This window comes from Mesoplodon bidens (genome assembly GCF_964165515.1).
Source record: "Mesoplodon bidens genome assembly, chromosome: 18".
NCBI lineage: Eukaryota > Metazoa > Chordata > Mammalia > Artiodactyla > Ziphiidae > Mesoplodon > Mesoplodon bidens.
The window spans coordinates 27,078,412-27,103,070 of record NC_138175.1 but is presented as its reverse complement, the minus strand read 5'-3'; the positions used below and the strand labels follow the sequence as shown (position 1 = coordinate 27,103,070).

At 42.0% G+C, this 24,659-nt stretch overlaps 1 protein-coding gene and 1 long non-coding RNA gene across 2 annotated transcripts in view; one reads left to right on the top strand and one right to left on the bottom strand.

The window, feature by feature from the left end:
• Nucleotides 1–24,659, top strand: part of LOC308606257 — a 1,608,653-nt gene that overhangs the window by 271,662 nt on the left and 1,312,332 nt on the right. The window lies entirely within an intron of this gene.
• Nucleotides 1,264–1,693, bottom strand: LOC308605678 (programmed cell death protein 5-like; the record flags this gene model as incomplete). The annotated part of the gene is made up of 1 exon (XM_081215972.1): nt 1,264–1,693. One exon carries the CDS (start codon nt 1,691–1,693, stop codon nt 1,316–1,318), a length of 378 nt encoding a protein of 125 aa, XP_081072098.1. The 3' UTR covers nt 1,264–1,315.

Here is a 24,659-nt window from a genome sequence, read left to right as displayed (position 1 = left end):
TGAAATTGAGTTTGGCGCAAGCAAGACAGGCTTTTATTCAATGGCCAGGGGATGGAGAAGGGTAGCTCATGCTCTAAAGGCACCTTCTTCCTGAAAGGAGGAAAGTGGGGGACTTTTAAGGGGTGAGAGGCAAGTGCGTCATCAGAAACTGGGGAAAAGGACAGAGATTTCCAGGAACAGCCAGGGTATGCGCAGTCCCTCAGGCCCTCTTGCACACACAGGGCCCTCTTGCACATGCACAAACTGTGTCTAGCAGAGTAAAAATGCCCCTTTGGGTGGAGCTCTTAGTGTGGTAATGAAGTAAAGGTAACTTTCAGACACTTCCAGATTTCATCTGCGCAGGTGCGTCCCTGTGGTCAATTCAGAGCCGGTTTGGGGCGGTTGACCGCTGTATATCTCTCAAAACATATACTTTTCAAAGTACAGCTGCAAAACATCTCTGCCAAACACCAGGTACTTTTGAAACAAACACAGAAATGAATCTGGGCAAGTGTTCAGCTCTCAGGAGTTGGTATGGAAACAGATAAATGAGGGGAAGAAAAGCGGTGACCTTTAGTTTACTTTGCCTGCTATCTTGGATCTAGCCAGTTTGGTCTGGTTTTGTTGTGGGCCTTTGTGGCATCCTGTGGATAGAACACAACTAGCTTCTATAGTTAAAAGCAGTTTCTGCACCCAGGGCCTGGGCCGCATGGCATGGGTGACAAGGACACCAGTCAAGTCAAGGTACATGCCGACATATTAGCAAGAGCAGCATGTCTCAACTATCTGACTCATTATACTTTTCATGCCAGGAGTTACCGTGACCTCAACTAACCAATTATATAGGGCTTCCCTCCCATAGTGAGTTTTTTGATGAGCCTCCCTGATGGCTTAACAATCTGCAGTTGGGGAAAGAAGTATGGCTCGTGTTCATTAACTAGCCACCCGTGGCCTCCTAGATCTCTAATGAAGCCCCGTGTTTGCGCTTTGTCTAATTCTTCCTTTATGCAGTTTGGGGAATAATTGGATGGATCTGGCCTTCGAGGTATGAGGGGTAGTTGCCAAGTTACTAGTTCTCTGGCCACCCTTTTGGCAGTCGCATCTGCCTTGTTTCCCTCTGCATCCCCGTTTTGGCGACCCCTACGATGAGTTACTACCACCTTTTTTGGAAGCTGTACTACTTTTTATTTTATTTTTTATTTTGCATAACAAGTTTATTTTTAAAAGGCATGTAGACAATAAACAAAGTAAACGTCCCATCAAGATCTTAACTTCTGCCAAGTGTTAGCTGTCCTAGAATTGCTCCATTAAGTCCCAGTCTCTAGACGTCTTAAATTCAGTAATCGTCATCTTCATCAGAGTCCATTACTTTTCTTCTGTTGAATTTAACTGTTGTTTTCTTTTCTGTTTGTTGGCTTACTTTTTCGAGGATTTCTATTAAACCTTGTTTTGATACCTTCCCACTTAGTTGTCCATACCGTGCCATCTGTATAAGGTAATTCTCTACTGCTTTAGTTTTCTTAGGCTTTACAAGTGCTAAGTTACTTAATCGGGCCCGGGCTGACTGATCCAGAACTTGGGCTAAGATACTGTTTCTCATTTCTGCTTCCCTTTGCTTTGCTTCCTGTTGTGCTACATCGCCAGGGTCCCCGTGCTTCGCCTGCAGCTCGGCCTGCCTGTGCTTCCTTAGCGCCTCAAGCTCCTCCTCGGCCATGGTGTGGCCCTCTGGAGCGAGCAGCGTGGCCATGCTCCAGCTCACTCAGAGAGACCTCTGGGAAGCTGTACTACGTCTAAGAGCTTCAGTATGCTTAAGCCACGTTCCAGCTGTTTGTTCTCCACAGTAAGCATACCTCTTTCCTTCCAAATAGCCCCATTTGCATGGAGGATGGCATATGCATACTGGGAATCTGTGTACACATTGAAGATCCTCCCAGTCCTGAGCTCTACGGCTCGGGTGAGAGTTATCAGCTCTGCCTTTTGGACAGAAGTCCCTGGAGGGTAGGCTTCTTGCTTCTGTGACTTGGGTCCAGGAGGTTACAGTGTATCCTGCCAGACTTTTCCCCGTCTCCTAAAACTGCTCCTGTTTGTGAACCATTCCCGTTTGGCATTTGGAAGAGGCTCACTTCCTAGCTTGGGGCAACTGGAATAGATGGCGTCTGTGGTTTCTATACAGTCATGCTCCAGGGACCCCATTTCTGTGGGTATCAGGGTGGCAGGATTTAGTGCGTGACAGGTTATTATGATAGCCACTGGATTGTCTCAAAGCATAGTCTGAACTTGGGTCGACCTTCCAGGGGATAGCCATTCTGTTCCCTTAGAACTTACTAAAACGTGAATCTGCTGTGGAGTCCATATAGTGAGTGGCTGACCAAACATTAACTTTTCAGCCTCCTTTATCAGGGCTGCAGTAGCTTCCTCAGCCCGAAGGCAAGGAGGCCATCTCTTTGTGGTTTGACCTAATTGTTTAGAGAAATAAGCAACCACCCGAGTAAGGGTCCCAGGTTTTGACCTAATACCCCAGGGAGATCCTCCTTCTCTCATGAATGTAAAGGTCAAAGGGTTTAACTAAATCCGGGGTGGGGGTTGCTAGGGTCCTGAAGTAATTGCTTTTTCAATTCTTGAAAGGCCCCTTTGCATTCTGAATTCTATTCAAAACGATCATCATCCTTTCCTTTGAACTTTTCATATAGAGGCCTAGCTAATGGACCATAGTTAGGGATCCAGATGTGGCAAAACCTGGCCATCCCCGGGAAACCCTTAAGTTGTCTTTAGTTTTAGGAGGAGGTGAGGCTGCAAATGACTTCTTTCCTTTCCTGGGGTAGGCTTCTCTGACCTTCTGTGAGAATGAAGCCTCAGTGGGTCACCCTAGTTTGTGCTATTTGAGCCTTTTTCTTGGAGACCTCATATCTTTTATTGGCTAGGTGGTTCAGGATGGTTCAGAGCCTTCCTTAATCAGGCTGGCGATCAGAATGTTGTCTACATAGTGGAGGAAGGTTCCCTCCTCCACATGTCGATCTTTCAGGTCTTTAGCTAAAGTTTCTCCAAAGATGGTGGGGGAATTTTTGAACCTTTGGGGCAGGACTGTCCAGCAGTATTGTTTTTTTTACGTGTTTGGGTCCTGCCACTGAAAAGCAAAACTTTCTTGTGAGTCTGGGGCTAATGGAATACAGAAGAAGTCATCTTTTAAATTGAATACAGAATACTAGGACTTGGGGAAAATAGAGTGGCCAGCAGGGTGTAAGGGTTGCGGGGGGGGCTGGATGTATATCCTTGGGGGCTTCATTGACTGCCCTGAGGTCCTGCACCATCTGATATTCCCCATTGGGTTTCTTTACAGGGAGAATGGGTGGTATTACAGGCTTATTAGCATGGTCTAATTAGGTCCTGGTCAATTAGGCCCTGTATAACAGGGGCAATGCCCAGAAGGCCTCCTGATGAAGAGGGTACTGTTTTCTGTTGGGCCATGTGTGTCCTGGTTTTTGATGAACTATCATGGGACTGGCTCCTACAGCTTGTCCCACCCATCCCTAGGCTCATACCTTGGGATTTACTCCATGGAGGTCGACTTGCTCTGTGTGGGGAGGTTTGTCCTCAGCTGTTAACATTACCATCTTGTGCCCCCTGTCTAGGGGACGCCAGTCTCTAGTTTGTCTCCCATTAGGTGGATAGTATCCCCCAATCTATGTAAGATATCTCTTTCTAGCAGGGGTATAGCACATTCAAGAACATATAGGAAGGGATCGGTGAGTGTGTATTCATCCAGTTTACATTCTAATGGCTCTATGAATGCCTTTTCTTGGGCCTTCCCTGATACCCCCATAATTTTACAACTCTTATGACTGAGTTTGCCTGATCTGGTGTTCAGAACTGAGTAAGTGGCACCAGTGTTGATTAAGAATTCGACAGGCTTTTCCCCTATGTCCACTGTCAGCTGGGACTCCTCGGGGGGCTCAATTGAAGTGCCAGCTTAGGAGCCCCCTGACCCCATCATTCTTCATTGGCTCGGACCATCTGCCTTTGAGGGTGGTGGCTGGGATCTGCCATTTCCTCCCCCCTTCTGGGGCAGCGAGGGCATTCTTTCTTCCAGTGTCCCTCTTGTTTACATATGGCACACTGATTGGGTCCTTGTTTCCTCGGTTTGCTATTCCTCGGTGGGGGTTGGGGGTCACTCACTGGAGTTAAGAGTCTCCGTGGGCAGTGAGTCCAAATTCCCATGCTGCCCGGTTGACATTGGAGGGCAACAGCCAGTGGGTGGGCTTGCCTCCGTGCCTTTTTATCCTCTGACTTTTTCTCCTCTGTATCACTGTTATTAAACACCCAGTAGGCAACCTTGACCAGGTGAGAGGTCGGAATATCTGGTTCTATTTCTAGTTTCTGAAGTTTAAGCCTAAGGTCAGGGTCACTTTGGGAAATGAAATATGACCTCAGGATTGCATTCCTTTCCAGTGACTCAGTCAGTGGTCATATAGATTCAGAGACATTCCCTGAGGCAGTCTAGGAATGCTGAAGGGTTTTCCATTGGCTCCTGGTTGATTTCCCTTATTCCAATTTGTTTCTTTCCTGCTGCCTGGATTCCCTTTAGGATCATAGTTTTATAACGGGTCAGTCTCTGTGTTCCACCCGCTTCTCCATGGTCCCAGTGGTCCCAGTTGGGTTCATTATCTGGGACCACTTGCTTCCCTGATCTGAAAACAGCATGACCTGCATGATTTCTCTATGTCTGCTTCCTCTCAGGCTGTTGAAAAGACTGTGGCCTTTTCTTCCCCCATTAAGAGTACATTGAGGAGGCTCTGAATGTCAGCCTAGGTGGCGTCATGGGTCTGAAACGTTCCCCTGATCAGATTCAGGAACCCCTCTGGATCTTCCTTCAACCCTTTACTGTGACTTTTCCAGCTACACAGATCCAAAGTGGTAAATGGGATGTGTACCTGGATGGGATGAGAGCCCTCCTTCTCCAGCAAGGACCTGCCTCAAAGGGAGTACTTTTCCTGGTGGGGTGTTGGCCCCTGGCTGGTAATTCATCCCGCATTGTGTAGTTGCTGGACTGGGTTCTGGAGGGAGGGGGCTGGCATGGAGGGGGCCCTTCAGGCCTGTGGCCCCAGTTGGGACATATGAAGGAAGAGGGCAGGGAGGGAGCAGTAGGAGGAGGGTTAGGGAAGAGATCAAGGAGGTCCTCAGGGGAGGGTCAAGGACTTACCAGGGGAGGAGAGCCCACATGCCTTTTGAAGGCCTTTGTTCTGATACAAGGCCATAAAAAAACTGGACATAGGGAGTTTCACCCCATTTCTTTTGTCTCTGGCATAGCAGGTCCAATTGTAAAATAGTGTAACTTAGAGACCCATGGATGGGACAACTTTCCCCATCTCTCAGCTGGTATTGGGGCCAGGCTGTATTATATAGGAAGCTTAATTTATTTTTGGGTCAGGAGGTCATACCTGAAAAACTGCCAGTTCTGCAGGAGGCACCCTACTGGGCTATCCTTCGGTATGGTAGATATTTGGTTCCCCGTACCTTAGATGTTCTGATTTGAATTTGTTTCCAACTACTGAGAGGGCAGTTAGAGTGATTTGTTGGCACAGAATTGTCAGAAGATTTGACCCAAATAAGATTTCTGGTTTGGGAAATTTGGAACCAGCACCAAACTGTTAATGGATTCCTAAAAGGGCCCAAATAGGGGACATCCAAATGGCATGGACTCTGATATAACTGGGGGTCCCCCTTGAATTTGTAACGGCCCATGCTTGAGATAGTCCTTCCTCAGTCAGGATATCCCACGGGAGGTTAGACAGGACAACCTGCGGGCCAGAGCAGCTCAGCCACATTAGTTCCTGACCAACTTGGTCCCTTAGGGGGTGGCATAGCTCTCTGAGGTGGGGGTCTTCTCTTTCCTCCTTTTGGCTGAAAAGGAGGAGTTTTCAGACTTCCCACTGGGTGAGAGTTAAAGGCCTGAGGGATCCCTGTAGGTTATTCACCAGATTGCTGGGGCAACTGGGATTTTCTGCTGATACCAGGAGGCGAGCCTGTGGAACCTTGGTTGATAAAGAATCACTCAAGTTCTGCCTTGCCAGCCGAGGGAGAAGAGGTCGAGTGGTGGGTGCTTCTTGTTCTTGCCAGCAGCTCAAGAGCTTGCCAGTAATGGGGTTCCTGGTCTTGCGAGTGGCTCGCAGTGCTCCCTAGTCCACTTCAGAGAAACTAGCACTGACTGGAAGAGAGATCAAGTCACCAGTTGTGTACCTACCTTGGGACCCTTTCTCACTTGGGCGTCTGCAGTGCCTTTTCCTGAACTCAGATTGCGCGACCTTGTTGTGTTTTGTCAGACTGTCCTCAATACCTGGACATCTTCCTAGTCTCGTCTCTTGGCCACTTTCCTTTACCAAGCTGAAAATGACTAGGGAGGATGATACTGTTGACCCCTGAGGTTGGCAAGGACGGCAAAAAGTCCTGGTGCGGCCGCTACTGCCTTGTACTGGGGTTAAGGGGACAGCACTACTGGTGAGGCCACAGGCAAGACTGCCTGGGCTTCCTCTCATCCCCACCGTCCCTGGGCATCTGGTACCTCAGGAAGGCCAGCCAGAGGCAGCAGGCAGACATACGTGAATTTCAGTCTCTCATCACCAACGATGCCCCAGTGTGATCCCCTCAAGGGGGCGCCGTCCAGATTACTCTAGGGGCTACCCTATGTGTACACCACAACTGGGTATCAGGCTGCTGGGTAGAGTTGCTCTGAGTTTGGCCTTAGGCTTCCTGCTGTTCTATCCCGTCAGAGTGAACTCAAAGACCAGAGTCAGTCATCCTCACATGAACCTCTCAAAGCCTCAGCTGTCTTCCCACTGGAGCTAGGGTGAGCCCAGAGCCTAGTGGATAGGTGCAGGGGGAAAGGCCACAGTGCATCCCATCTGGGTCGCCTACATTTGTTACTGACCCTTTCTCCTGCCCGGTGTTATTGGAGCCAATACTAAGACTAAATTTGGTTCAGAAGCAAAGGAAAGCTTTATTTTTTGATCAAAGAAGGGAGAGGTGCAAGCTTGTGCTTTTGAGTACACACTCTTCTGGGCAGGCCATTGGTGGCAGGGCTGCCTTACAGGGTTCTCTTCAGTGGGGAGGCGGTGGAGTTCTTATGGGTGGGCTGCAGCTGTGCTGCTCGTGGCTCCAGATTGCAGTGCATCTCTGCATATGGCCCACTGTTGCCATGTTGAATTGAGGTGTCGTCACAGCACTTCTGCTGAGCTGAGGTGATGGGCATAGCCATTTTGCACAGGGAACTCTGGTCTGAAGTGTCGGATGCTAGGCCTCTGCATGGGGCACCCTATGAGCACAAAGGAAAAAAACTAGTTGGACTTTATTTTATTACCCAACTTCTATTTTTATCTCCCGGAAATTGTTAATGGGCTTTGCTGGTGACAAAATCATCACACTAGTTGTAAGAATTATGAAGGAAATGAAGTAGGTTATGTGAAGGATAAATAACCAAGTACGGGGGAGGGGTGACATTTGATGTAAGGTGGTCAGTGTCTCTGAGAAGGGGACTTTGATGGTGGAGCCTTAAGGACCAGGGACCAGTCACATTGAAAAGGCAGGAGTGGATTGTTCATAGCATGAACACAGAAGATAACCATTTCAAGGTCCTGAGCCTGGAAAGGGCTTGGCTTATCTTAGTTTTAATAAGTCAGTGAGTGAAGGGTGAGGCGTGTCAGAGAAAATGGAAAAGGTTGGCAGGAGTTAGACCAGGCCCTCCTGTTCACTTGGCCAGTTTAGTGTTTATGTGAGACAGTAAATTTAACTTTGGTCTTTTACCCACCAACCAGATGCAAAACAGACAACAACAGCAAAACCGTCTCTCTCTAAAACTAGAGGGAGGAGTATCACATTCCTGGAACTGTGTGCTCTGGTGTCTCCTCCCATCCACATGAACCATGTCAGTATATCATCTCTAGCTCCTAATTCAATGCCTGGCCTATATTAGCATTCAACAATATGTACACAAATGATTTGTAATTGCTGGGAGGTATTTCATGTTTCTTGTTCTATCAGGCATGCTTAGAACTGTGGGATTAGCACATAGGATTAAAATGATTTTAAGATAAGAGACTTTTAAGACACTATACAGTTGATCCTTGAACAGCCTGAGTTTGAACTGTGTGGGTCCACTTATCCATGGATTTTTTTCAGTAGTAAATACTATAGTACTAAACAGTCCCTGGCTGGTTGAATCTGCAGATGCAGAACCTGAGATACAGAGGTACCACGTATACTGATGGCCAACTATAAATTATAAGGGATTTTTGACTGTGTGAAGAGGGTTGGTGCCCCAGGCCCCTGTTGTTCAAGGGTCAAATGTGCAGTCTTTTAAGGGACCAATGAGCCACTAGAAATCACAGAGAGTCTCCTGGGGCAGACGGTTGTTGATACATTTTGACAACTTATTGATTATTTAAAATTAATTATTCTTTGGCTATTAGCTAGTCCTTATCTCACTTATAATATCACAGAAGTGGTTTTTTTTATTGGAGTATAGTTGATTTACAATGTTGTGTTAGTTTCAGGTATACAGCAAAGTGAATCAGTTACACAGGTGCATATATCCACTCTTTTAGATTCTTTTCTCATATAGGTCATTACAGAGGAGGATGTTTTTGTTGATTCATTCATCTATGGTACCTATAGAGCATCTCCCTCATGGTAGGCATTTATGCTGGATGCTGGGGAGACAAAGGCAAACGCTACATGGTCACCATTCTCACCACTTAAGGAGTGAATTGAACATAAAAAACGGAAATGTTATACAACGTCAGGCGTGCAGTTACAGAATCTCTGGAATGTGCAGTGCTGTCATATACAGTGGTGCAGTGAGGGTCTAGTCTGGTAGGGAACATGCAAAATAGCTGTCATGCAAATCACGGCATGCTGACATTTATCACCAACAACTGTTAAATAATGTCAAATGATAGGCTGGTTGTATGTATAAATGAGAGAAACATACATAGCAGATTCTTGGGAGTGTACTAATTCTTAGAGATTCTTAATACTTCACTAAGTAATGAGATATAGAGGGTTTTTAAAAGGACTATTTCAATAAAAAAAATTTCCTTTCATAAGATATTGAGAAAATTCTGATTAAAAGATGAACATATTTTTGACCTTACAAATATACTCCTGGGAATATTTTCTGAAGATATGTGTGTAAAGATTCAGACACAAAAGATTTTTCTTTTTTTTTTTTGGCGGTACGCGGGCCTCTCACCGTTGTGGCCTCTCCCGTTGTGGAGCACAGGCTCCGGACGCGCAGGCTCAGCGGCCATGGCTCACGGGCCCATCCACTCCGCGGCATGTGGGATCTTCCTGGACCGGGGCACGAACCTGCATCCCCTGCATTGGCAGGCGGACTCCCAACCACTGCGCCACCAGGGAAGCCCTTTTTTTTTTTTTTTTTTATGCTTTTCTCCTTTTTATTATATCAACATGCCAAGCATACTCCCTTTTCTACCTCTTGTTTTACTGAATCTGGAAGGCTTGTTGCCCAGATTTCCACTGGGCCGATGCCATACCATTATTCAGATCCCTGTTCTAAGGTCTTCCTATCATAGAGACCATCTACTACTTCTTGTCACTCTTTGTCTTCTTAACCTGCTTTATTATGATTATTATAGTTTTATTGTAGGACTTAATCACCAGCTGTTATATTTATTTGTGTGCATTGTTTTTCTTGTCTGTCTTTATCCCTCAGTCCCAGAAATGTAAGCTCTGTGAGAACAGAGACTTTGTATTCCCAATCTGGGACAAGGTAGATATGAGCAATGAACACATATTCCATAAATAATCCTTTAAGAAATAAATAACATAAACAAAACAAGCTAAATGTCCATCAGTAGGTTATTCACCAGTGCATTAGGTAGCCATATAATGAAACTCTATGCAGCCTTTAAAATGGCATTTTTAGAAATAAATATATGGATATATATTTTTTAATGTGGTAAAATGTTCATAATAGAGTGTAAGAAAAGGTATAGTTTGCAAAGCAGGCTTTTCACTGTCCAGTATTATTCTCTCTCTTTCTCTCTCTCTATATATACGTAGCATCTTTGTGTGTTTTTATGTGCGTATGAAAAAAGAAATAAAATGTTAATGTTAATTATTTCTGAGTGGAGAGAAATCAGTTTAATTTGTTCTTCTTTGAATTTTCTATGCATTTTTAAACTTTGTTCTTTCTGTTTCTATTTTTTAACAAGTTTTTTTTTTGTGTGTGTGTGTGTACGAAAAATCTAAAGTAATAAAGGCATTTTTAATCCTCAAATAGATTAAGCACTTGTGTTGAGCATTGCAGATTTTGGGGGTTTTGCTAGTTTGTCTCTCCGGAGTGACCCATATTGACTAAATTTCAAAGTTGTCATTGGATTGTTACCTGTTGCCTCTAATATCTTTATATAGGCAGCCAGTGACGTAATGCTTAATTCAAGAATTTGGTAGAGTTTCTGTGTGCAAAGGTATACAGTAATATTACTGCAATATATGATATTTTAGCATCCTAAATACACACTTTTAAAATCGACCCCTAGTATATGTTTTTAAACGATAGTTTAATGTAAATAGCAAGCTTTGTCTTCTGTTTTTAATGTGGCTTTTGAGTTTTGGTTGCTTACTTTCCTCTTTTCTCTGGCAAATTTAATGTTACTACTGTTACAAAAAGAACCTATTTATCCCTTCAGTCTTTTGATAAGCTTGAGATCTTTAGATATAGTATTTACAAGAAAGTTATGGTGCTACTGCTCTGAGAGTCTAAAAGGGTAATTTTATGATAATAATGCTCCATATAAATGTCAATCCTTAGGCAATCTCTTAGTATTTCCCCCAATTTGGATCAGCCCATGAATTTCTGAGGAAGATTAAAAATACATTTTAAACTTCTTTAAACTTTTTAAATCTTAAATTAAACTCTTTACTCTTTTAAATGTGTGACACCATCCATCACAATTTTATATTTAGACATATAATAATGTATAATCTCAGCTCGCTGTCCACTTGTAAAAATGGGAATAGACTTGGAGAAATAAGCAATTTCCCAAAAGAAAATTGGAAATTCTGCCAACCAGTTCCAGGTGACCTGCCATCAATCAGTGTTAAATTCTCTGGGGTTATTGTTGAAGGGTATTGCTATTAGTGAAGGGCTTCACTGGTGGCTAATGATATATAACAAATACATTGAGGAACTATAGAAACCCCCCGAATGTGTAATTGTCTGGCAACTTTCAGGGAGACCTTTAATAGCAATTGAGAAAGTGAGATTTTAATAACCTCCTTGTAGTTCTCTTATTAAAATATCTGTTTTTAGAGAAATAGGTGAAACGATTTTGCCATGCAATTAAATTAACTGACAAAATACTTCTTTATGACTAAACTGTTTAATGTAGGCATTTGGAATGTGTGGTATCATTTAGAATATGTGCGAATGTGACAATTATTCTGATTCTGAAGTTAAATAAGAAGTCTCAGTTTGCAATAAAATCTCCTTGTTTGGTATTATTAAGCAATTATGATTAATGTCTGAAATGTAATGTTCCATGGTTATAATTTCCTTGTTTGCATGAGCGAGTACATTAGGAATTCATTAAAAATATAAGCCTTTTAGATACCTGCAAACTACAAATTCAGTTAGGACTTTCTGGAGGTTAGGAAACATTTTTGAATAAGAAACCATGACTGGGGTGAACCAACAGCTGGCAGATAATTATGATGGATTTCTAGTCCTGCAGTGCAGGGATAGACAAATGAATTTGTTCATTGATGTCAAAAATCAAATCCATTCTGATGTAAAAATCTAATTGCAAGGCATACCTTCCATTCCTCCAACTCTTAACTATAAAGGCTGAAGCAGGTAAGGCCTCAAACTTACAAAAGTGGCTAATGCTGATGGATAAGCCATAGATATATGAAGGCAGCTAAGAATCTGATGTTCTCAAAAAGCAGTTTGTCTTAAATTAGTGAAAATAGTAAAAATCAATTGATTACTTGATCAATCAATCCAGCGTTCCTGGAGTACCTGCCTCACCAGATGGTTGTGAAAAGTAGATGAAATGAAGTATGGAAAAAAACCCAATCTTGTGTTTGTTCTGTCTGGAAAGTGTCATTTAAGGTGTTGACCCGGAGTTAGTTGTGTGGTGGTCAGTCAGTTGACCTTTGTCTGCTTAGGATAAAGGCATGCAGTGAAGAACCTCTCCATCCTCTGGGGAGATTGTTGCCAGTTAAAGAAGGCTGAGCTCTGGTGTCACTTCATCTTTTTATAAGGACACAAATCCCATCATGAGGGCCCCATCCTCATGACTTCATCTAAATCTAATTATCTCTCAAAGGCCCTACCTTTTAAAATCATCATAATGGGAGTTAGGTCTTCAACCTATGAACAGTCTGTAACAAGGGGTATGAGGGCATATCCTTAAAGCCTATAAATCATGACAGGTATACAAAGAGGAGCGAAGATGTCTCTTACTACCATTTTATAGCTTGAGAGAGTTACATGACAATAAAAAGAAGTATCGGTACAAAAATTGATGCAAATGGGACCTGTTATCACAGACAGCCGCTACACTGAAGAGAAAGGACAAGGAATCAGATATGCGTTATAGCTTTAACTCATAATTTGTTCTTGGACACATCTATTCAGTGCTGTACAGCTCAGTTTCCTTATCTGAAAAATGGAAATCATAAAAGTAAATTGTGTAATATATATAAAAGTGGTGTCAACCAATGGGCAAATGGAAGGAATTATTGTCTGTGTTAGTTTCCTATTGCTGCCTCAACAAATTACTACAAACTTACCAGCTTAAAACAATACAAATTTATCGGCTTATATTCTGGAGGTCAGAAGTCCCAAATGAGTCTTCAAGGCTAAAATTAAGATATAGGCAGGGCTATGTTTCTTTTGGAGGCTCTAGGAGAGAATCCATTCCTTGCCCTTTGTAACTTAGAGAGGCTGCCCGTATTCCCTGGCTTCTAACCCCACATCACTCCAACCTCTGCCTCTGTTGTCACATTGCCTTTTCTTAACACTCTGTCTTCCTACTCCCTTTTTTTTTTTATTATGTAAAAAACACACAACATAAAATTTACCATCTTAACTATTTTTAAGTGTACAGTAGTGTTAACTGTATGTACATTTGTTTTGCAACAGAACTCTAGAACTTCTTCTTCCTGGGACACTGAAACTCTATACCCATTGAATAACAACTCCTCTTTTCCCCCTCCCTCCTGCCTCAGTCTTATAATGATCCTGATGCTGAAAGTTTGGCCTCTGTGCACTGGTGCTGACTCAAATCTTGGAGACATTGGGTGAAGTAGAAAAGTAGAAAAAAATAACTTTATTGCTTTGCCAGGCAAACGGGGACACAGTGGGCTCCAGCCCCAAAAAACTATGTGTCCCAACCCAGGAGGATTTGATGAGGGGTTTTATAGCAATGGTTCAAGGGTGGGGTTGCTGATAAGATTAGGGTGTGTGCAGGGCCTCCAGTCCTCTAATCTGGTCTCGGTAATCTTGATGAGCTTCTCTGGTTCCTTTAATGTAGCCTCAGGTGATCTTTCTCTGGTATGAAAATGCTGATATCATAAAGAACTTAAAGACATTGTTACCTGTATCCCTTGAGGTGGAGCCAGGACCGTGCCCCAAGGCTGCACTTTTGTTTCCTGGCTGCCCATCCCTTGTCTTTGCATCCCTTCCCTTCCTGGATTAGCAACTGTTTGAATCTGCCCTTTGGAACTTAGGGAAGGTCATGGAGGCTGGAGTCCAGTAATGGGGGACAGAAAGGCTTCCGTGCCCAGGAGCCCCACAGGGTCCTGCTTGGTTTAAGTCCTTGTGATTATATTGGGCCCACCTAGATAATCTAGGATGATATTCTCACCTCAAGATCCTTAATTATGTCTACAAAGTTCTTTTACGTTCGCAGGTTTCAGAGATTAGGATGTGGGCATCTTTGAGGAGCCATTATTCTTCCTACCACATTATTTGATGAGCTAGTTCAGGTAGTTAATATAAAGAACTTAGAAAAAGAATCAGAAATACTGTAATCAGAAATGCTCAGCAGAGTGAGACATCAGCTAATTTTGTATAACTTTATTTTCTTTTCTAAAATTAAGCTGCATTCTGGGAAAATTCAGTTAGGTACATTAATGGATGATAGAGTCATGTGGGTTAATTAAGAATATGATTTAGGGTTTCCTTTGAAAGAAACCCATTTGAAACAGATGGCTTGTCTTGTTTTTTTAAAAGTTCTCTAAAAGTACTGCCTGAAGACGAACTATTGTATGTATGTTCTGTAGGCTAGGACACATCATGTTGATGTGAGATGCGGGTATAAACCAAGAAATAACAAGGCTAGTCTTCTTTCCAATGCTAGTTATAACTTTATTTTCCTCCTCTTTTTTTTTTTTTTTTTTTTTTGCGGTACACGGGCCTCTCACCGTTGGGGCCTCTCACCGTTGGGGCCTCTCTCGTTGCGGAGCACAGGCTCCGGACGCGCAGGCCCAGCGGCCATGGCCCATGGGCCCAGCCGCTCCACGGCACATGGGATCCTCTCCGACCGGGGCGCAAACCCGCACCCCCTGCATCGGCAGGCGGACTCCCAACCACTGCGCCACCAGGGAAGCCCTCCTCCTCTTTTTAATATTAGCAAGCCATATGCTTAGGTTTATGACTAAGAGACCAGCCTTATACAAGTCTTCAGGAGAGAGGGCTTCTGTGAATTTGTTTGTAAAGATTAGGGAAATGAGGTCCATCTTGATTCCTTGAATTTTAAAGCTAGAAGGGGCAACTGTGCAATTTGAGGTGCTTCTTGTTTTGTTTTCCTGAATGCCTGAGGGACAAGACAGCCTACCAGACACACAATATAATCTGAGAATCTAAGAGAAATGTTGCAGGATCCCCCTCAATGAGAACAGAGACTCTGAAGCAGTTGCCTCTTTCAGGGTGTAGTCATAACCACATGGAGCACGTGTTCCTTGAGGGCATAGACCTCTTGGCTGAACTTGATACTGCTGAGTTTATCAGGAGGCAGAGTTTCATGAGTTATATTTAAGAAGAGAGGATGAGTGATCTACACTGAGACTTCACAATGTCCCTCCAAGGGAACCCAGCATGAAAAGGAGAAAGAAAACCAGGGAATGGGGCTTCCCGGTATTTTGGTTCTGCTTCATATTTGGACTGAGTGGAGAGGAGACAGCCTTATATTCTGGACCCTCCAAAATAAAAAAGGAGAGAATTAAGCATGGTGGGAGCTAGAATGATCCCGCATTGCTGGATTCTCCAGAAGTTTGCTGATTGATTGGTCTTCATATGGGTAGCACATGAAGCTCTTCAGTTGCTGGACCCACATCTGAGCCCAGCAGATGAGAAGACTACCACCACCATGGGAAACCTTAGTTCTCTGTTCTCAACTGCCCCTCGCATGCCGCCTGTAAGTGCTATACTCATGCTAAGCCTTCTGAGTACAACCCTAAGAACCCCTTTGATCACCACTCATCCGCTAAATAGGTCTCCAACCAGGGCCACCTAGCATACACTTTCTCCTTTCATTATCTTATAAATTCATAATTACCCTTAAAAGGTTGGTGCACGTGTGATTTTCTTCAGGAAGGTTTTCCCAAAGCCTACTGTGATGTAAGTCATGACCTCCATCTTCACTTCTAAAATGCTTCTTTTGGCATTTTGTGCTCTTTTGTATCATAACCAATTTAATAGAAGTGTTTGTTTACTGTTTTTTAAACCTGTAAGACTGTGAGGATAAGAAGTGTGACTTATACCTTTCCATATTATGCCCAGTACATGACATAGGGTCCTGCACATGATAATGAATGTGTAAATGAAGGAATGAGTAAATGAACGGACAAGAGCTATTCCAGCCCAAGGCTGTTCTGCTGAAAGATAACTGCATGACTTTTTTTTTTTTTTAACATCTTTATTGGAGTATAATTTCTTTACAATGGTGTGTTAGTTTCTGCTGTATAACAAAGTGAATCAGCTATACATATACATACATCCCCATATCTCCTCCCTCTTGTGTGTCCCTCCCACCCTCCCTATCCCAACCCTCTAGGTGGACACAAAGCACAGAGTTGATCTCCGTGTGCTATGTGGCTGCTTCCCACTAGCTCTCTGTTTTACATTTGGTAGCATATATATGTCTATGCCACTCTCTCACTTTGTCCGAGCTTACCCTTCCCCCTCCCCGTGTCCTCAAGTCCATTCTCTACGTCTGTGTCTTTATTCCTGTCCTGCCCCTAGGTTCATCAGTACCATTTTTTTTTTTAGATACCATATATATATGTTAGCATATGGTATTTGTTTTTCTCTTTCTGACTTACTTCACTCTGTATGACCGTCTCTAGGTCCATCCACTTCGCTACAAATAACTCAATTCCGTTTCTTTTTATGGCTGAGTAATATTCCATTGTATGTATGTGCCACATCTTCTTTACCCATTCATCTGTCGATGGACACTTAGGTTGCTTCCATGTCCTGGCTATTGTAAATAGAGCTGCAGTCAACATTGTGGTACATGACTCATTTTGAATTATGGTTTTCTCAGGGTATATGCCCAGTAGTGGGATTGCTGGGTCGTATGGTAGTTCTATTTTTAGTTTTTTAAGGAACCTCCATACTGTTCTCCATAGTGGCTGTATCAATTTACTTTCCTACCAACAGTGCAAGAGGGTTCCTTTTTCTGCACACCCTCTCCAGCATTTGTTGTTTGTAAATTTTCTGATGATGCCCATTCTAACTCATGTGAGGTGATATCTCACTGTAGTTTTGATTTGCATTTCTCTAATAATTAGTGATGTTGAGCAACTTTTTTTTTTTTTTTTTTTTTTTTTTTGCTGGATGCGGGCCTCTCACTGTTGTGGCCTCTCCCATTGCAGAGCACAGGCTCCGGACGTGCAGGCTCAGCGGCCATGGCTCATGGGCCCAGCTGCTCCGTGGCATGTGGGATCTTCCCGGACCAGGGCACGAACCCGTGTCCCCTGCATCGGCAGGCGGACTCTCAACCACTGCGCCACCAGGGAAGCCCTGAGCAGCTTTTCATGTGCTTCTTGGCCATCTGTTTGTCTTCTTTAGAGAAATGTCTGTTTAGGTCTTTTGCCCATTTTTTGATTGGGTTGTTTGTTGTTAGCTCCTCTCTAAATGTTTGATAGAATTCTCCTGTGAATCCATCTGGTCCTGGGCTTTTGTTTGTTGGAAGACTTTTAATCACAGTTTCAATTTCAGTGCTTGTGATTGGTCTGTTCTTATTTTCTGTTTTTTCCTGGTTCAGTCTTGGAAGGTTGTGCTTTTCTAAGAATTTATCCATCTCTTCCAAGTTGTCCATTTTATTGGCATATAGTTGCTTGTAGTAATCTCTCATGCTCCTTTGTATTTCTGCAGTGTCAGTTTTTACTTCTCCTTTTTCATCTAATTCTATTGATTTGAGTCTTCTCCCTTTTTTTTCTTGATGAGTCTGGCTAATGGTTTATCAATTTTGTTTATCTTCTCAAAGAACCAGCTTTTAGTTTTATTGGTCTTTGCTGTTGTTTCCTTCATTTCTTTTTCATTTATTTCTGATCTGATCTTTATGATTTCTTTCCTTCTGCTAACTCTGGGGTTTTTTTGTTCTTCTTTTTCTGAATGCTTTAGGTGTAAGGTTAGGTTGTTTATTTGAGATGTTTCTTATTTCTTGAGGTAGGATTGTATTGCTATAGACTTCCCTCTTAGAACTGCTTTTGCTGCATCCCATAGGTTTTGGGTCATCGTGTTTTCATTGTCATTTGTTTCTAGGTATTTTTTGATTTCTTCTTTGATTCCTTCAGTGATCTCTTGGTTATTTAGTAGTGTATTGTTTAGCCTCCATGTGTTTGTATTTTTTACAGTTTTTTTCCCTGTAATTGATACCTAGTCTCATAGCAACTCCAAATCCCGAGCCTCAGCTCCCAGCCCCCACCCGCCCCAGCAGGTGAGTAGACAAGCCTCTCTGGCTGGTGAGTGCTGGTTGGCACCGATCCTCTGTGTGGGAATCTCTGTTTTGCCCTCTGCACCCCTGTTGCTGTGCTCTCCTCCATGGCTCCAAAGCTCCCCCCCGCCCACCCCCTGTCTCCACCAGTGAAGGGGCTTCTTAGTGTGGAAACTTTAACTCCTTCACAGCTCCCTCCCCGAGGTGCAGGTCGCATCCCTATTCTTTTGTCTCTGTTTTTTCTTTTTTCTTTTGCCCTACCCAGGTACGTGAGGAGTTTCTTGCCTTTTGGGAGGTCTGAGGTCTTCTGCCAGTGTTCAGTAGATGCTCTGTAGGAGTTGTTCCACATGTAGATGTATTTTTGACGTATTTGTGGGGAGGAAGGTGATCTCCACGTCTTACTCCTCCGCCATCTTCTGCATGACTTTCTTTAGAAGCATGCCTGTTCCTGTAAGATGAGTCTTTATGAAAACAGAAACTCTTCATTCATTAAATTTGATTAAGTCATTATTTTACCTAATTTAGAGAAGGCACAGGTAAACATGTTGGCAGTTACAAACTAAACTTAATAAGATAGACTATTCTTTACCTTCTGGTTTTGGAGAGAAAGAGTCAAGTGATATGTTTATTTTGAAATGTGATACTACATATTAATAATATCAGTGTCTTGTGCTTGGCCCTTATGTGTTAGGTGCTGTGCTAGGTGCACTGGAGCAGAATTTAATTCTTAGAACCATCTGCTTCCATTATAGAAGGGGAGACAGGGTTAGAGAAGTGAAGGCACTTGCTGTCTGCCCCAGAGCCAGTACATGCCTCAGCTGGGGATCTAAACTTGGCTGCTGCTATTCTGAAAGCTATGCTTTTAACTGTTCTGCAACCCTGCCAGATTTGGTCATCTGAAAAGTCTAAAATGCTTTAGTCATACATTTTGTTTATGATACGCACTTAAGTCAGAATCTCTGTAGCAACAGTAGGAAAAAAAAAAAAGCAAAAAACCTCTGTAACAAGTCGCCAATAGAGGCAGGATCGTCTGTAAGTAAAGCAAGATTCATATCATGTAGTTCTGTAAAAAGTTAAGTCGTGTTAATTTAAGAAGATGACCAGTTGAGTGTGAAAGGACTGTATTAGATTTCCCATAGCCTAGGATTTGCCTGGTTTCAATGCCATTTCTTACCACTCCCCAGGTTCACCATATTGCAGTTGTGTTAATTTGCTTCCTGATGTTTGAATTTATCCGATATTTCTCTCTCTGGGCCCTCGTACCTATCTCTGCCCCCACTTCCGGGAACTCTCTTCTGTAAATGTTTGGATTACTGTCATCCTTTGTGCCTGGAGTATAGTCGACAACCAATAAATACTTTCTGAATAAAGGAAAGAAACAGAGGCACATGAGTTACTGGCCTATTTAGCATAATTTTTATACTGATTTGCATCGAGATCTCCCTCCCCTACTGTTCTTTGCATGTGCCTTTTATTCCATTACATCTCCAGAAGATGGAGGGGGAAAATGAACACATCATAATTATTTGGTTTATAACATTATATAACATTATATAACATTATATAAGCTTCATGTGTACATTATATTTTATATTTTGCTCACCACCAAAAGTTTCTGATGTACCAGGTTCTTACCTATAATTGCCCCTTAAATCCTCAAAACATCTCTTCATAGCAGTTTACAGACATGAAATTTGAGGTCAGAGAAGTTAATGGTGTAGTCACAAGTATTAAAACATAGAACCAGCATTGTAACACAGGTCTGTCTGATTCCAGAGGCTGTCTTCTTTCCATTGTACCAGAGTGACCTGTATTGATGAAATAATCAGAAACATTTCTTATGGAAGGGAAGAGGTGAAGGAATAGGGACTAACTTTAGGAGTGGTTAAGAAGGATGTTTGCATAAGGTGGAGGTCATGAGTTTCTTTCCTTTAGTGCATCTCATTCCTAGTCCTGGGATAATTGTATTAGCTCTGGCTATTGTGGACAAAATCTATTTTGATAGACTCTTGAGAGAACAAGAGGTTGAATGGTATTTTAGTAGTAAATAAGTTACCCTAGACAAAGCAAAAGTATACTTTTCTCTTGCAGTAAAATAAGAGAAACAGGAATTAGGATATAGAAGTAGGAACATACTACTTTTAGTAAATGAAAAAGGAAAATAAGAAACTGATGGTAGAGGACACTGAATGCAAAATTGTTCTGCTCTCAAATGCCATTTTGGGCTAGCACATGTAGAGAAACACCTCTGTCATTGTATTGAGCACTGAACCCTATTATATCGAGTGTGTTATCTTTGACCCTCACAGTTGGTGGTAGTGTGGGAGGGACCAGAATCATGGGCTTTGGAGACAGGCAGACACAAATTGATTTCCTAGGCAGGTCTTCTAGTTACTAGCTGATTGACGCTTAGGCCTTTAAACTCTCTCAGCCTCAGTTTTGATGCCGAAAACTCAGCCTCTGTGTACCAGTGCCAAATCATATCTCAGAGTTTTTGGTGAAGCAGAAAAGAATAACTTTATTGCTTTGCCAGGCAAAGGGGGACACAGTGGGCTCGTGCCTCTCAAAACTGTGTGTCCCAACCCAGGGGGATTTGATGAAGAGTTTTATAACAGTAGTTCAAGGGTGGGGTTGCTGATAAGGATCAAGGTGTGTGTAGGGCCTGCACTCCTTTAATCTGGCCTCAGGTGGCCTGATGAGTTTCTGTTGTTCCTTTAATTTGGCCTCAGGTTGTCTCTTGAAGAGCTTCTCTGGATCCTTTAATCTGGAATGAAGAATGCTAACATCCTCCATTTTTGGGGGGTTTTAGTTTTGTAAAGAGCTCAAAGGTAACGTTATGTGTATCCCTTGAGGAGGAACCAGGACCCTGCCCCAAAGTTGCACTATTGTTTCTTGACTGCTCCTCCCTTGTCTCTGCATCCCCTCCCTTCCCTGATTAGCAACTGTTCGAATCTGCCCTTTGGGACTCAGAGAAGTTTCATGGAGGCTGGAGTCTTTTCCCTACAAACAAGAAATGGGGGACAGAAAGGCTTCCATGCCCAGGAGCCCCACAGGGTCCTGCTTGGTTTCAGTTTCTTCAATAAGAAATGAAGAATATCTAACTCTAGTGTTTTGTGGACTAACTTCAGTAATGCTGCAAAACGCTTTGCACAGAAAAAGGTGCTTTATAAAATGAGCTATAGTTACAGTTAATAATAATAATATTACTAATGTTAACAATAATAATTTGTAATGATTAAAGACATTTCTAATATCTTTGTAATGATAAAGATATTAGAAATAGTAATGGTGCATTATTTTGTACATAACATATAATCATTAAATAGAATTACTTGTAATTTGCTTTTTATGAAGTGGTAAAGTGCATAACAAAGATGCTTTACTTGTATTGTATATCACTTATGTACTTTATCTTAAAATGAGATGTTATTCCTTTAATAGATATTTAGTACAGTTATGGATTATGCTGTCTTCCTTCATTTGTTTGAATAATTACTTTCTGACTGGGTCTTATAGAAACCTGATTAAAAATCACCCATAATACTGTTTCTTTACTGCTCTTCATGTTCTTTAGTAAGGTGTGAAAAATAATTATATCTATTAACAAAAACTGACTACTTAAGCAGCTGAGCATCAGTGTCTTTACCTTTACTTGGCCTGGATTTTCAAGATAATCAATGGCCATTTTTTAACAGTGAATAATTGAGCTCCCCTTTTGGAACCTGAAAATGGAAAAGTAGGGGAAAAAAAAGACTTAAAAAATTCACAGAGTCACGCATACAGATTCTGCATACTAATCTAAAACTCTGCCTGAGGGCATGGCAATCCCCTCCCAATCTGAATTCAGTTCCCACCCCATGGCTCTCAGGAGAGCAGGAGTTCAGAATCAAACAAGCATCTATGCTAATAATACTTTTAAGGCATTTAAGGAAGGCATTTATCAGAATCAGGATGTTTCTAAAGTGGTGTTGTCAGCTGAGATGTTTAGATTTGTTCTAATGACAAAGAAGAATGAGGTTAAGTTAATCAAGCAATTGCCAACTTTTGCTTTGGTAAAGAAATTAAATATTCAATCTGGAAATCAGATTAAGGGTCCATGTAGAGCTGGGTCTATGTGGCCACTGAAAAAGCATTTCAGAAAGGAATATTGATGTATGGTCCCATAGAACACTGAATCCCCTTAGAGGTTTCCCTCTTTTGTGGTAAAAGCATAAAAATTAGAGCAGGGTAGTGACTTTTTCTGAAAATGATTTTTGCTTTATTTAAAAGGCACACATTCTGAGATTATATCATTCTATATGTATCTATCCATCTATCTATCATCTATCTACTGTCAGTGAAAAAAATTAATCAGTGGTTGATCTAAGAAAGATATGGAAAATTTTATTTGAGCCAACCTGAGGATTATAACCCGGGAGACAGTCTTTCAGAAAGCTCTGAGGACTGTTCCACCCATTAGAGGTCAAAGCACAGTTATATAAGTTTTTGAGACAAAGGGTTATATGTCAGATGACATATTGATACTTTACACAATCCAGATCTTCATGTACAAGGCAAGTAGTGGGTCATCCTGATTCCTTACAAGATTAAGAAGGAATGTTATCTTCTAAGGAGTTCTGGTTAATGCAGATTCACAATACACAGTAAAGGGGAGGGAGGAGACCCAAATAGGCAGAGAAAAATTTTATGTTTAAATTTGTCTTGTCTTGCTATAAAATATGAATTTTATTTCATCACTACCTATCTATCTTATTCATCATCATCATCATCATCTACCTATTTATCTCAAAATGCAGACACAAGATCATTCTCATTTAACTTTGCAATTTAACTGGTCCTTGAAACTCTAATTCTATATACCAGTGATGTAGAGTCAAGACTTCAAAGATTACCTTGCAGCTCCAGGCCTACTGTTAATTGGCTGGATAACCTTCTTAGTCATTTTCTCTAACTAAAACTCAGTTTCTCACAAGAGAGTTATTACAGTGATGTGGATAGTCTGGCCCAGTGCTACACAAAGGTCTGAGGACCAGCAACATCAGCATCACTTGGGAGCTTATTAAAAATGCAAGACCTCAGGCTCCACCCCAGACCTACTGAGTTAGATATTCTGATGGAGGGGCCCACATACATGTAGTTTAGCAAGTTCTCCAGGTGATTCTGTTACACTCTAAAGATTGGGTATTAGTACTAATCTGTCCCACAGAGATGATGCTCTTGATTTAGAACCAGAGTATTTCATTGTAAATTTTACTCTTGTTAGAGGAATTGGGTATCCCACTGAGCTATCAATACTCTCTCACTTGGTAACTGTAATATCTGGGGGAGTAAATGGCTCTTTGTGGGTCAACTTCTTGTGGACCTTGGTGCCTTTCAGTTTGGAGGCTCTGGGAGATGAAACATTCCCACTTGGTGAGAAGGCACTCATTGTTTTGCCTCAAAGAATCGGTATTTTTTTTTTAATTAAAGTATAGTTGATTTACAATGTTATATTAGTTTCAGGAGTATAGTACAGTGATTCAATATTTTGATAAATTATACTCCATTTAAAGTTATTATAAAAATATTGGTTATATTCCCTGTTCTGTACATTACATCCTTCTATCTTATTTATTTTATACCTAGTAGTTTGTACCTCTTAATCCCTTTTCCCTGTCTTGCCCTGTCCCCACTCTTCTCCCCATTGGTAACCACTGATTTGTTCTCTGTATCTATGAGTCTGTTTTTCTTTTGTTTTATTCGTTTGTTTTATTTTTTAGATTCCACATAGAAGTGATAATATATAGTATTTGTATTTCTCTGACTTCACTAAGCATAATATCCTCTAGGTCCATCTATGTTACTGCAAATGGCAAAATTTCATTTTTTTATGGCTGAGTAATATTCCATTATATTCCAACATTCCATTATATATATACCACACCTTCTTTTTTAAAAAAATGTTATTGGAGTATAGTTGATTTACAATGTTGTGTTAGTTTCACGTATACACCATAGTGATTTAGTTATACAGATATTCATTCTTTTTCAGATTCATTTCCCATATAGGTTATTAGAGAATATTGAGTAGAGTTCCCTGTGCTATATAGTAGGTCCCTGTTGGTTATCTGTTTTATATATGGTAGTGTGTGTATGTTAATCCCGAGCTCCTAGTTTATCCCTCCCCCCATGTTTCCCCTTTTATACCACATCTTCTTTATCCATTCATCTGTTGATGGACACTTAGATTGTTTCCATATCTGGGCTATTGTAAATAATGCTACTATGAACATTGGGGTGCATATATCTTTTCAAATTAGTATTTTTGTTTTCTTTGGATATCTACCCAGGAGTGGAATTCTGGATAATATATAGTTCTGTTTTTAATATTTTGAGGAACCTTCATACTGTTTTCCATAGTGGTTGTACCAGTTTACATCCCACCAACAGTGAACTAGTGTCCCTATGTAGTCTGCGTGTACCCGGTGGCTTTGGTGGGAGAGCTGGATCTGAAGTGAGCATGGACTATGTCTCCCCCCAGGGAGTGCTGCAGCCACTGTCTTGGTAGGAGATAGGACTGGAGATGGAGGGGGTGCAGCCAGAGCCAGGTGCAAGCTGGGGCTTCTCCTCTGTTCAGTGGCTGCCACCACCCTATTGGGGTGGGGTTGGGGGCTGAGGGGCTGGAGCAGGAGCCTTGAAGGAGTTGGGTTTCTTCTGGGTATGTGGCAGAGCCTGAGG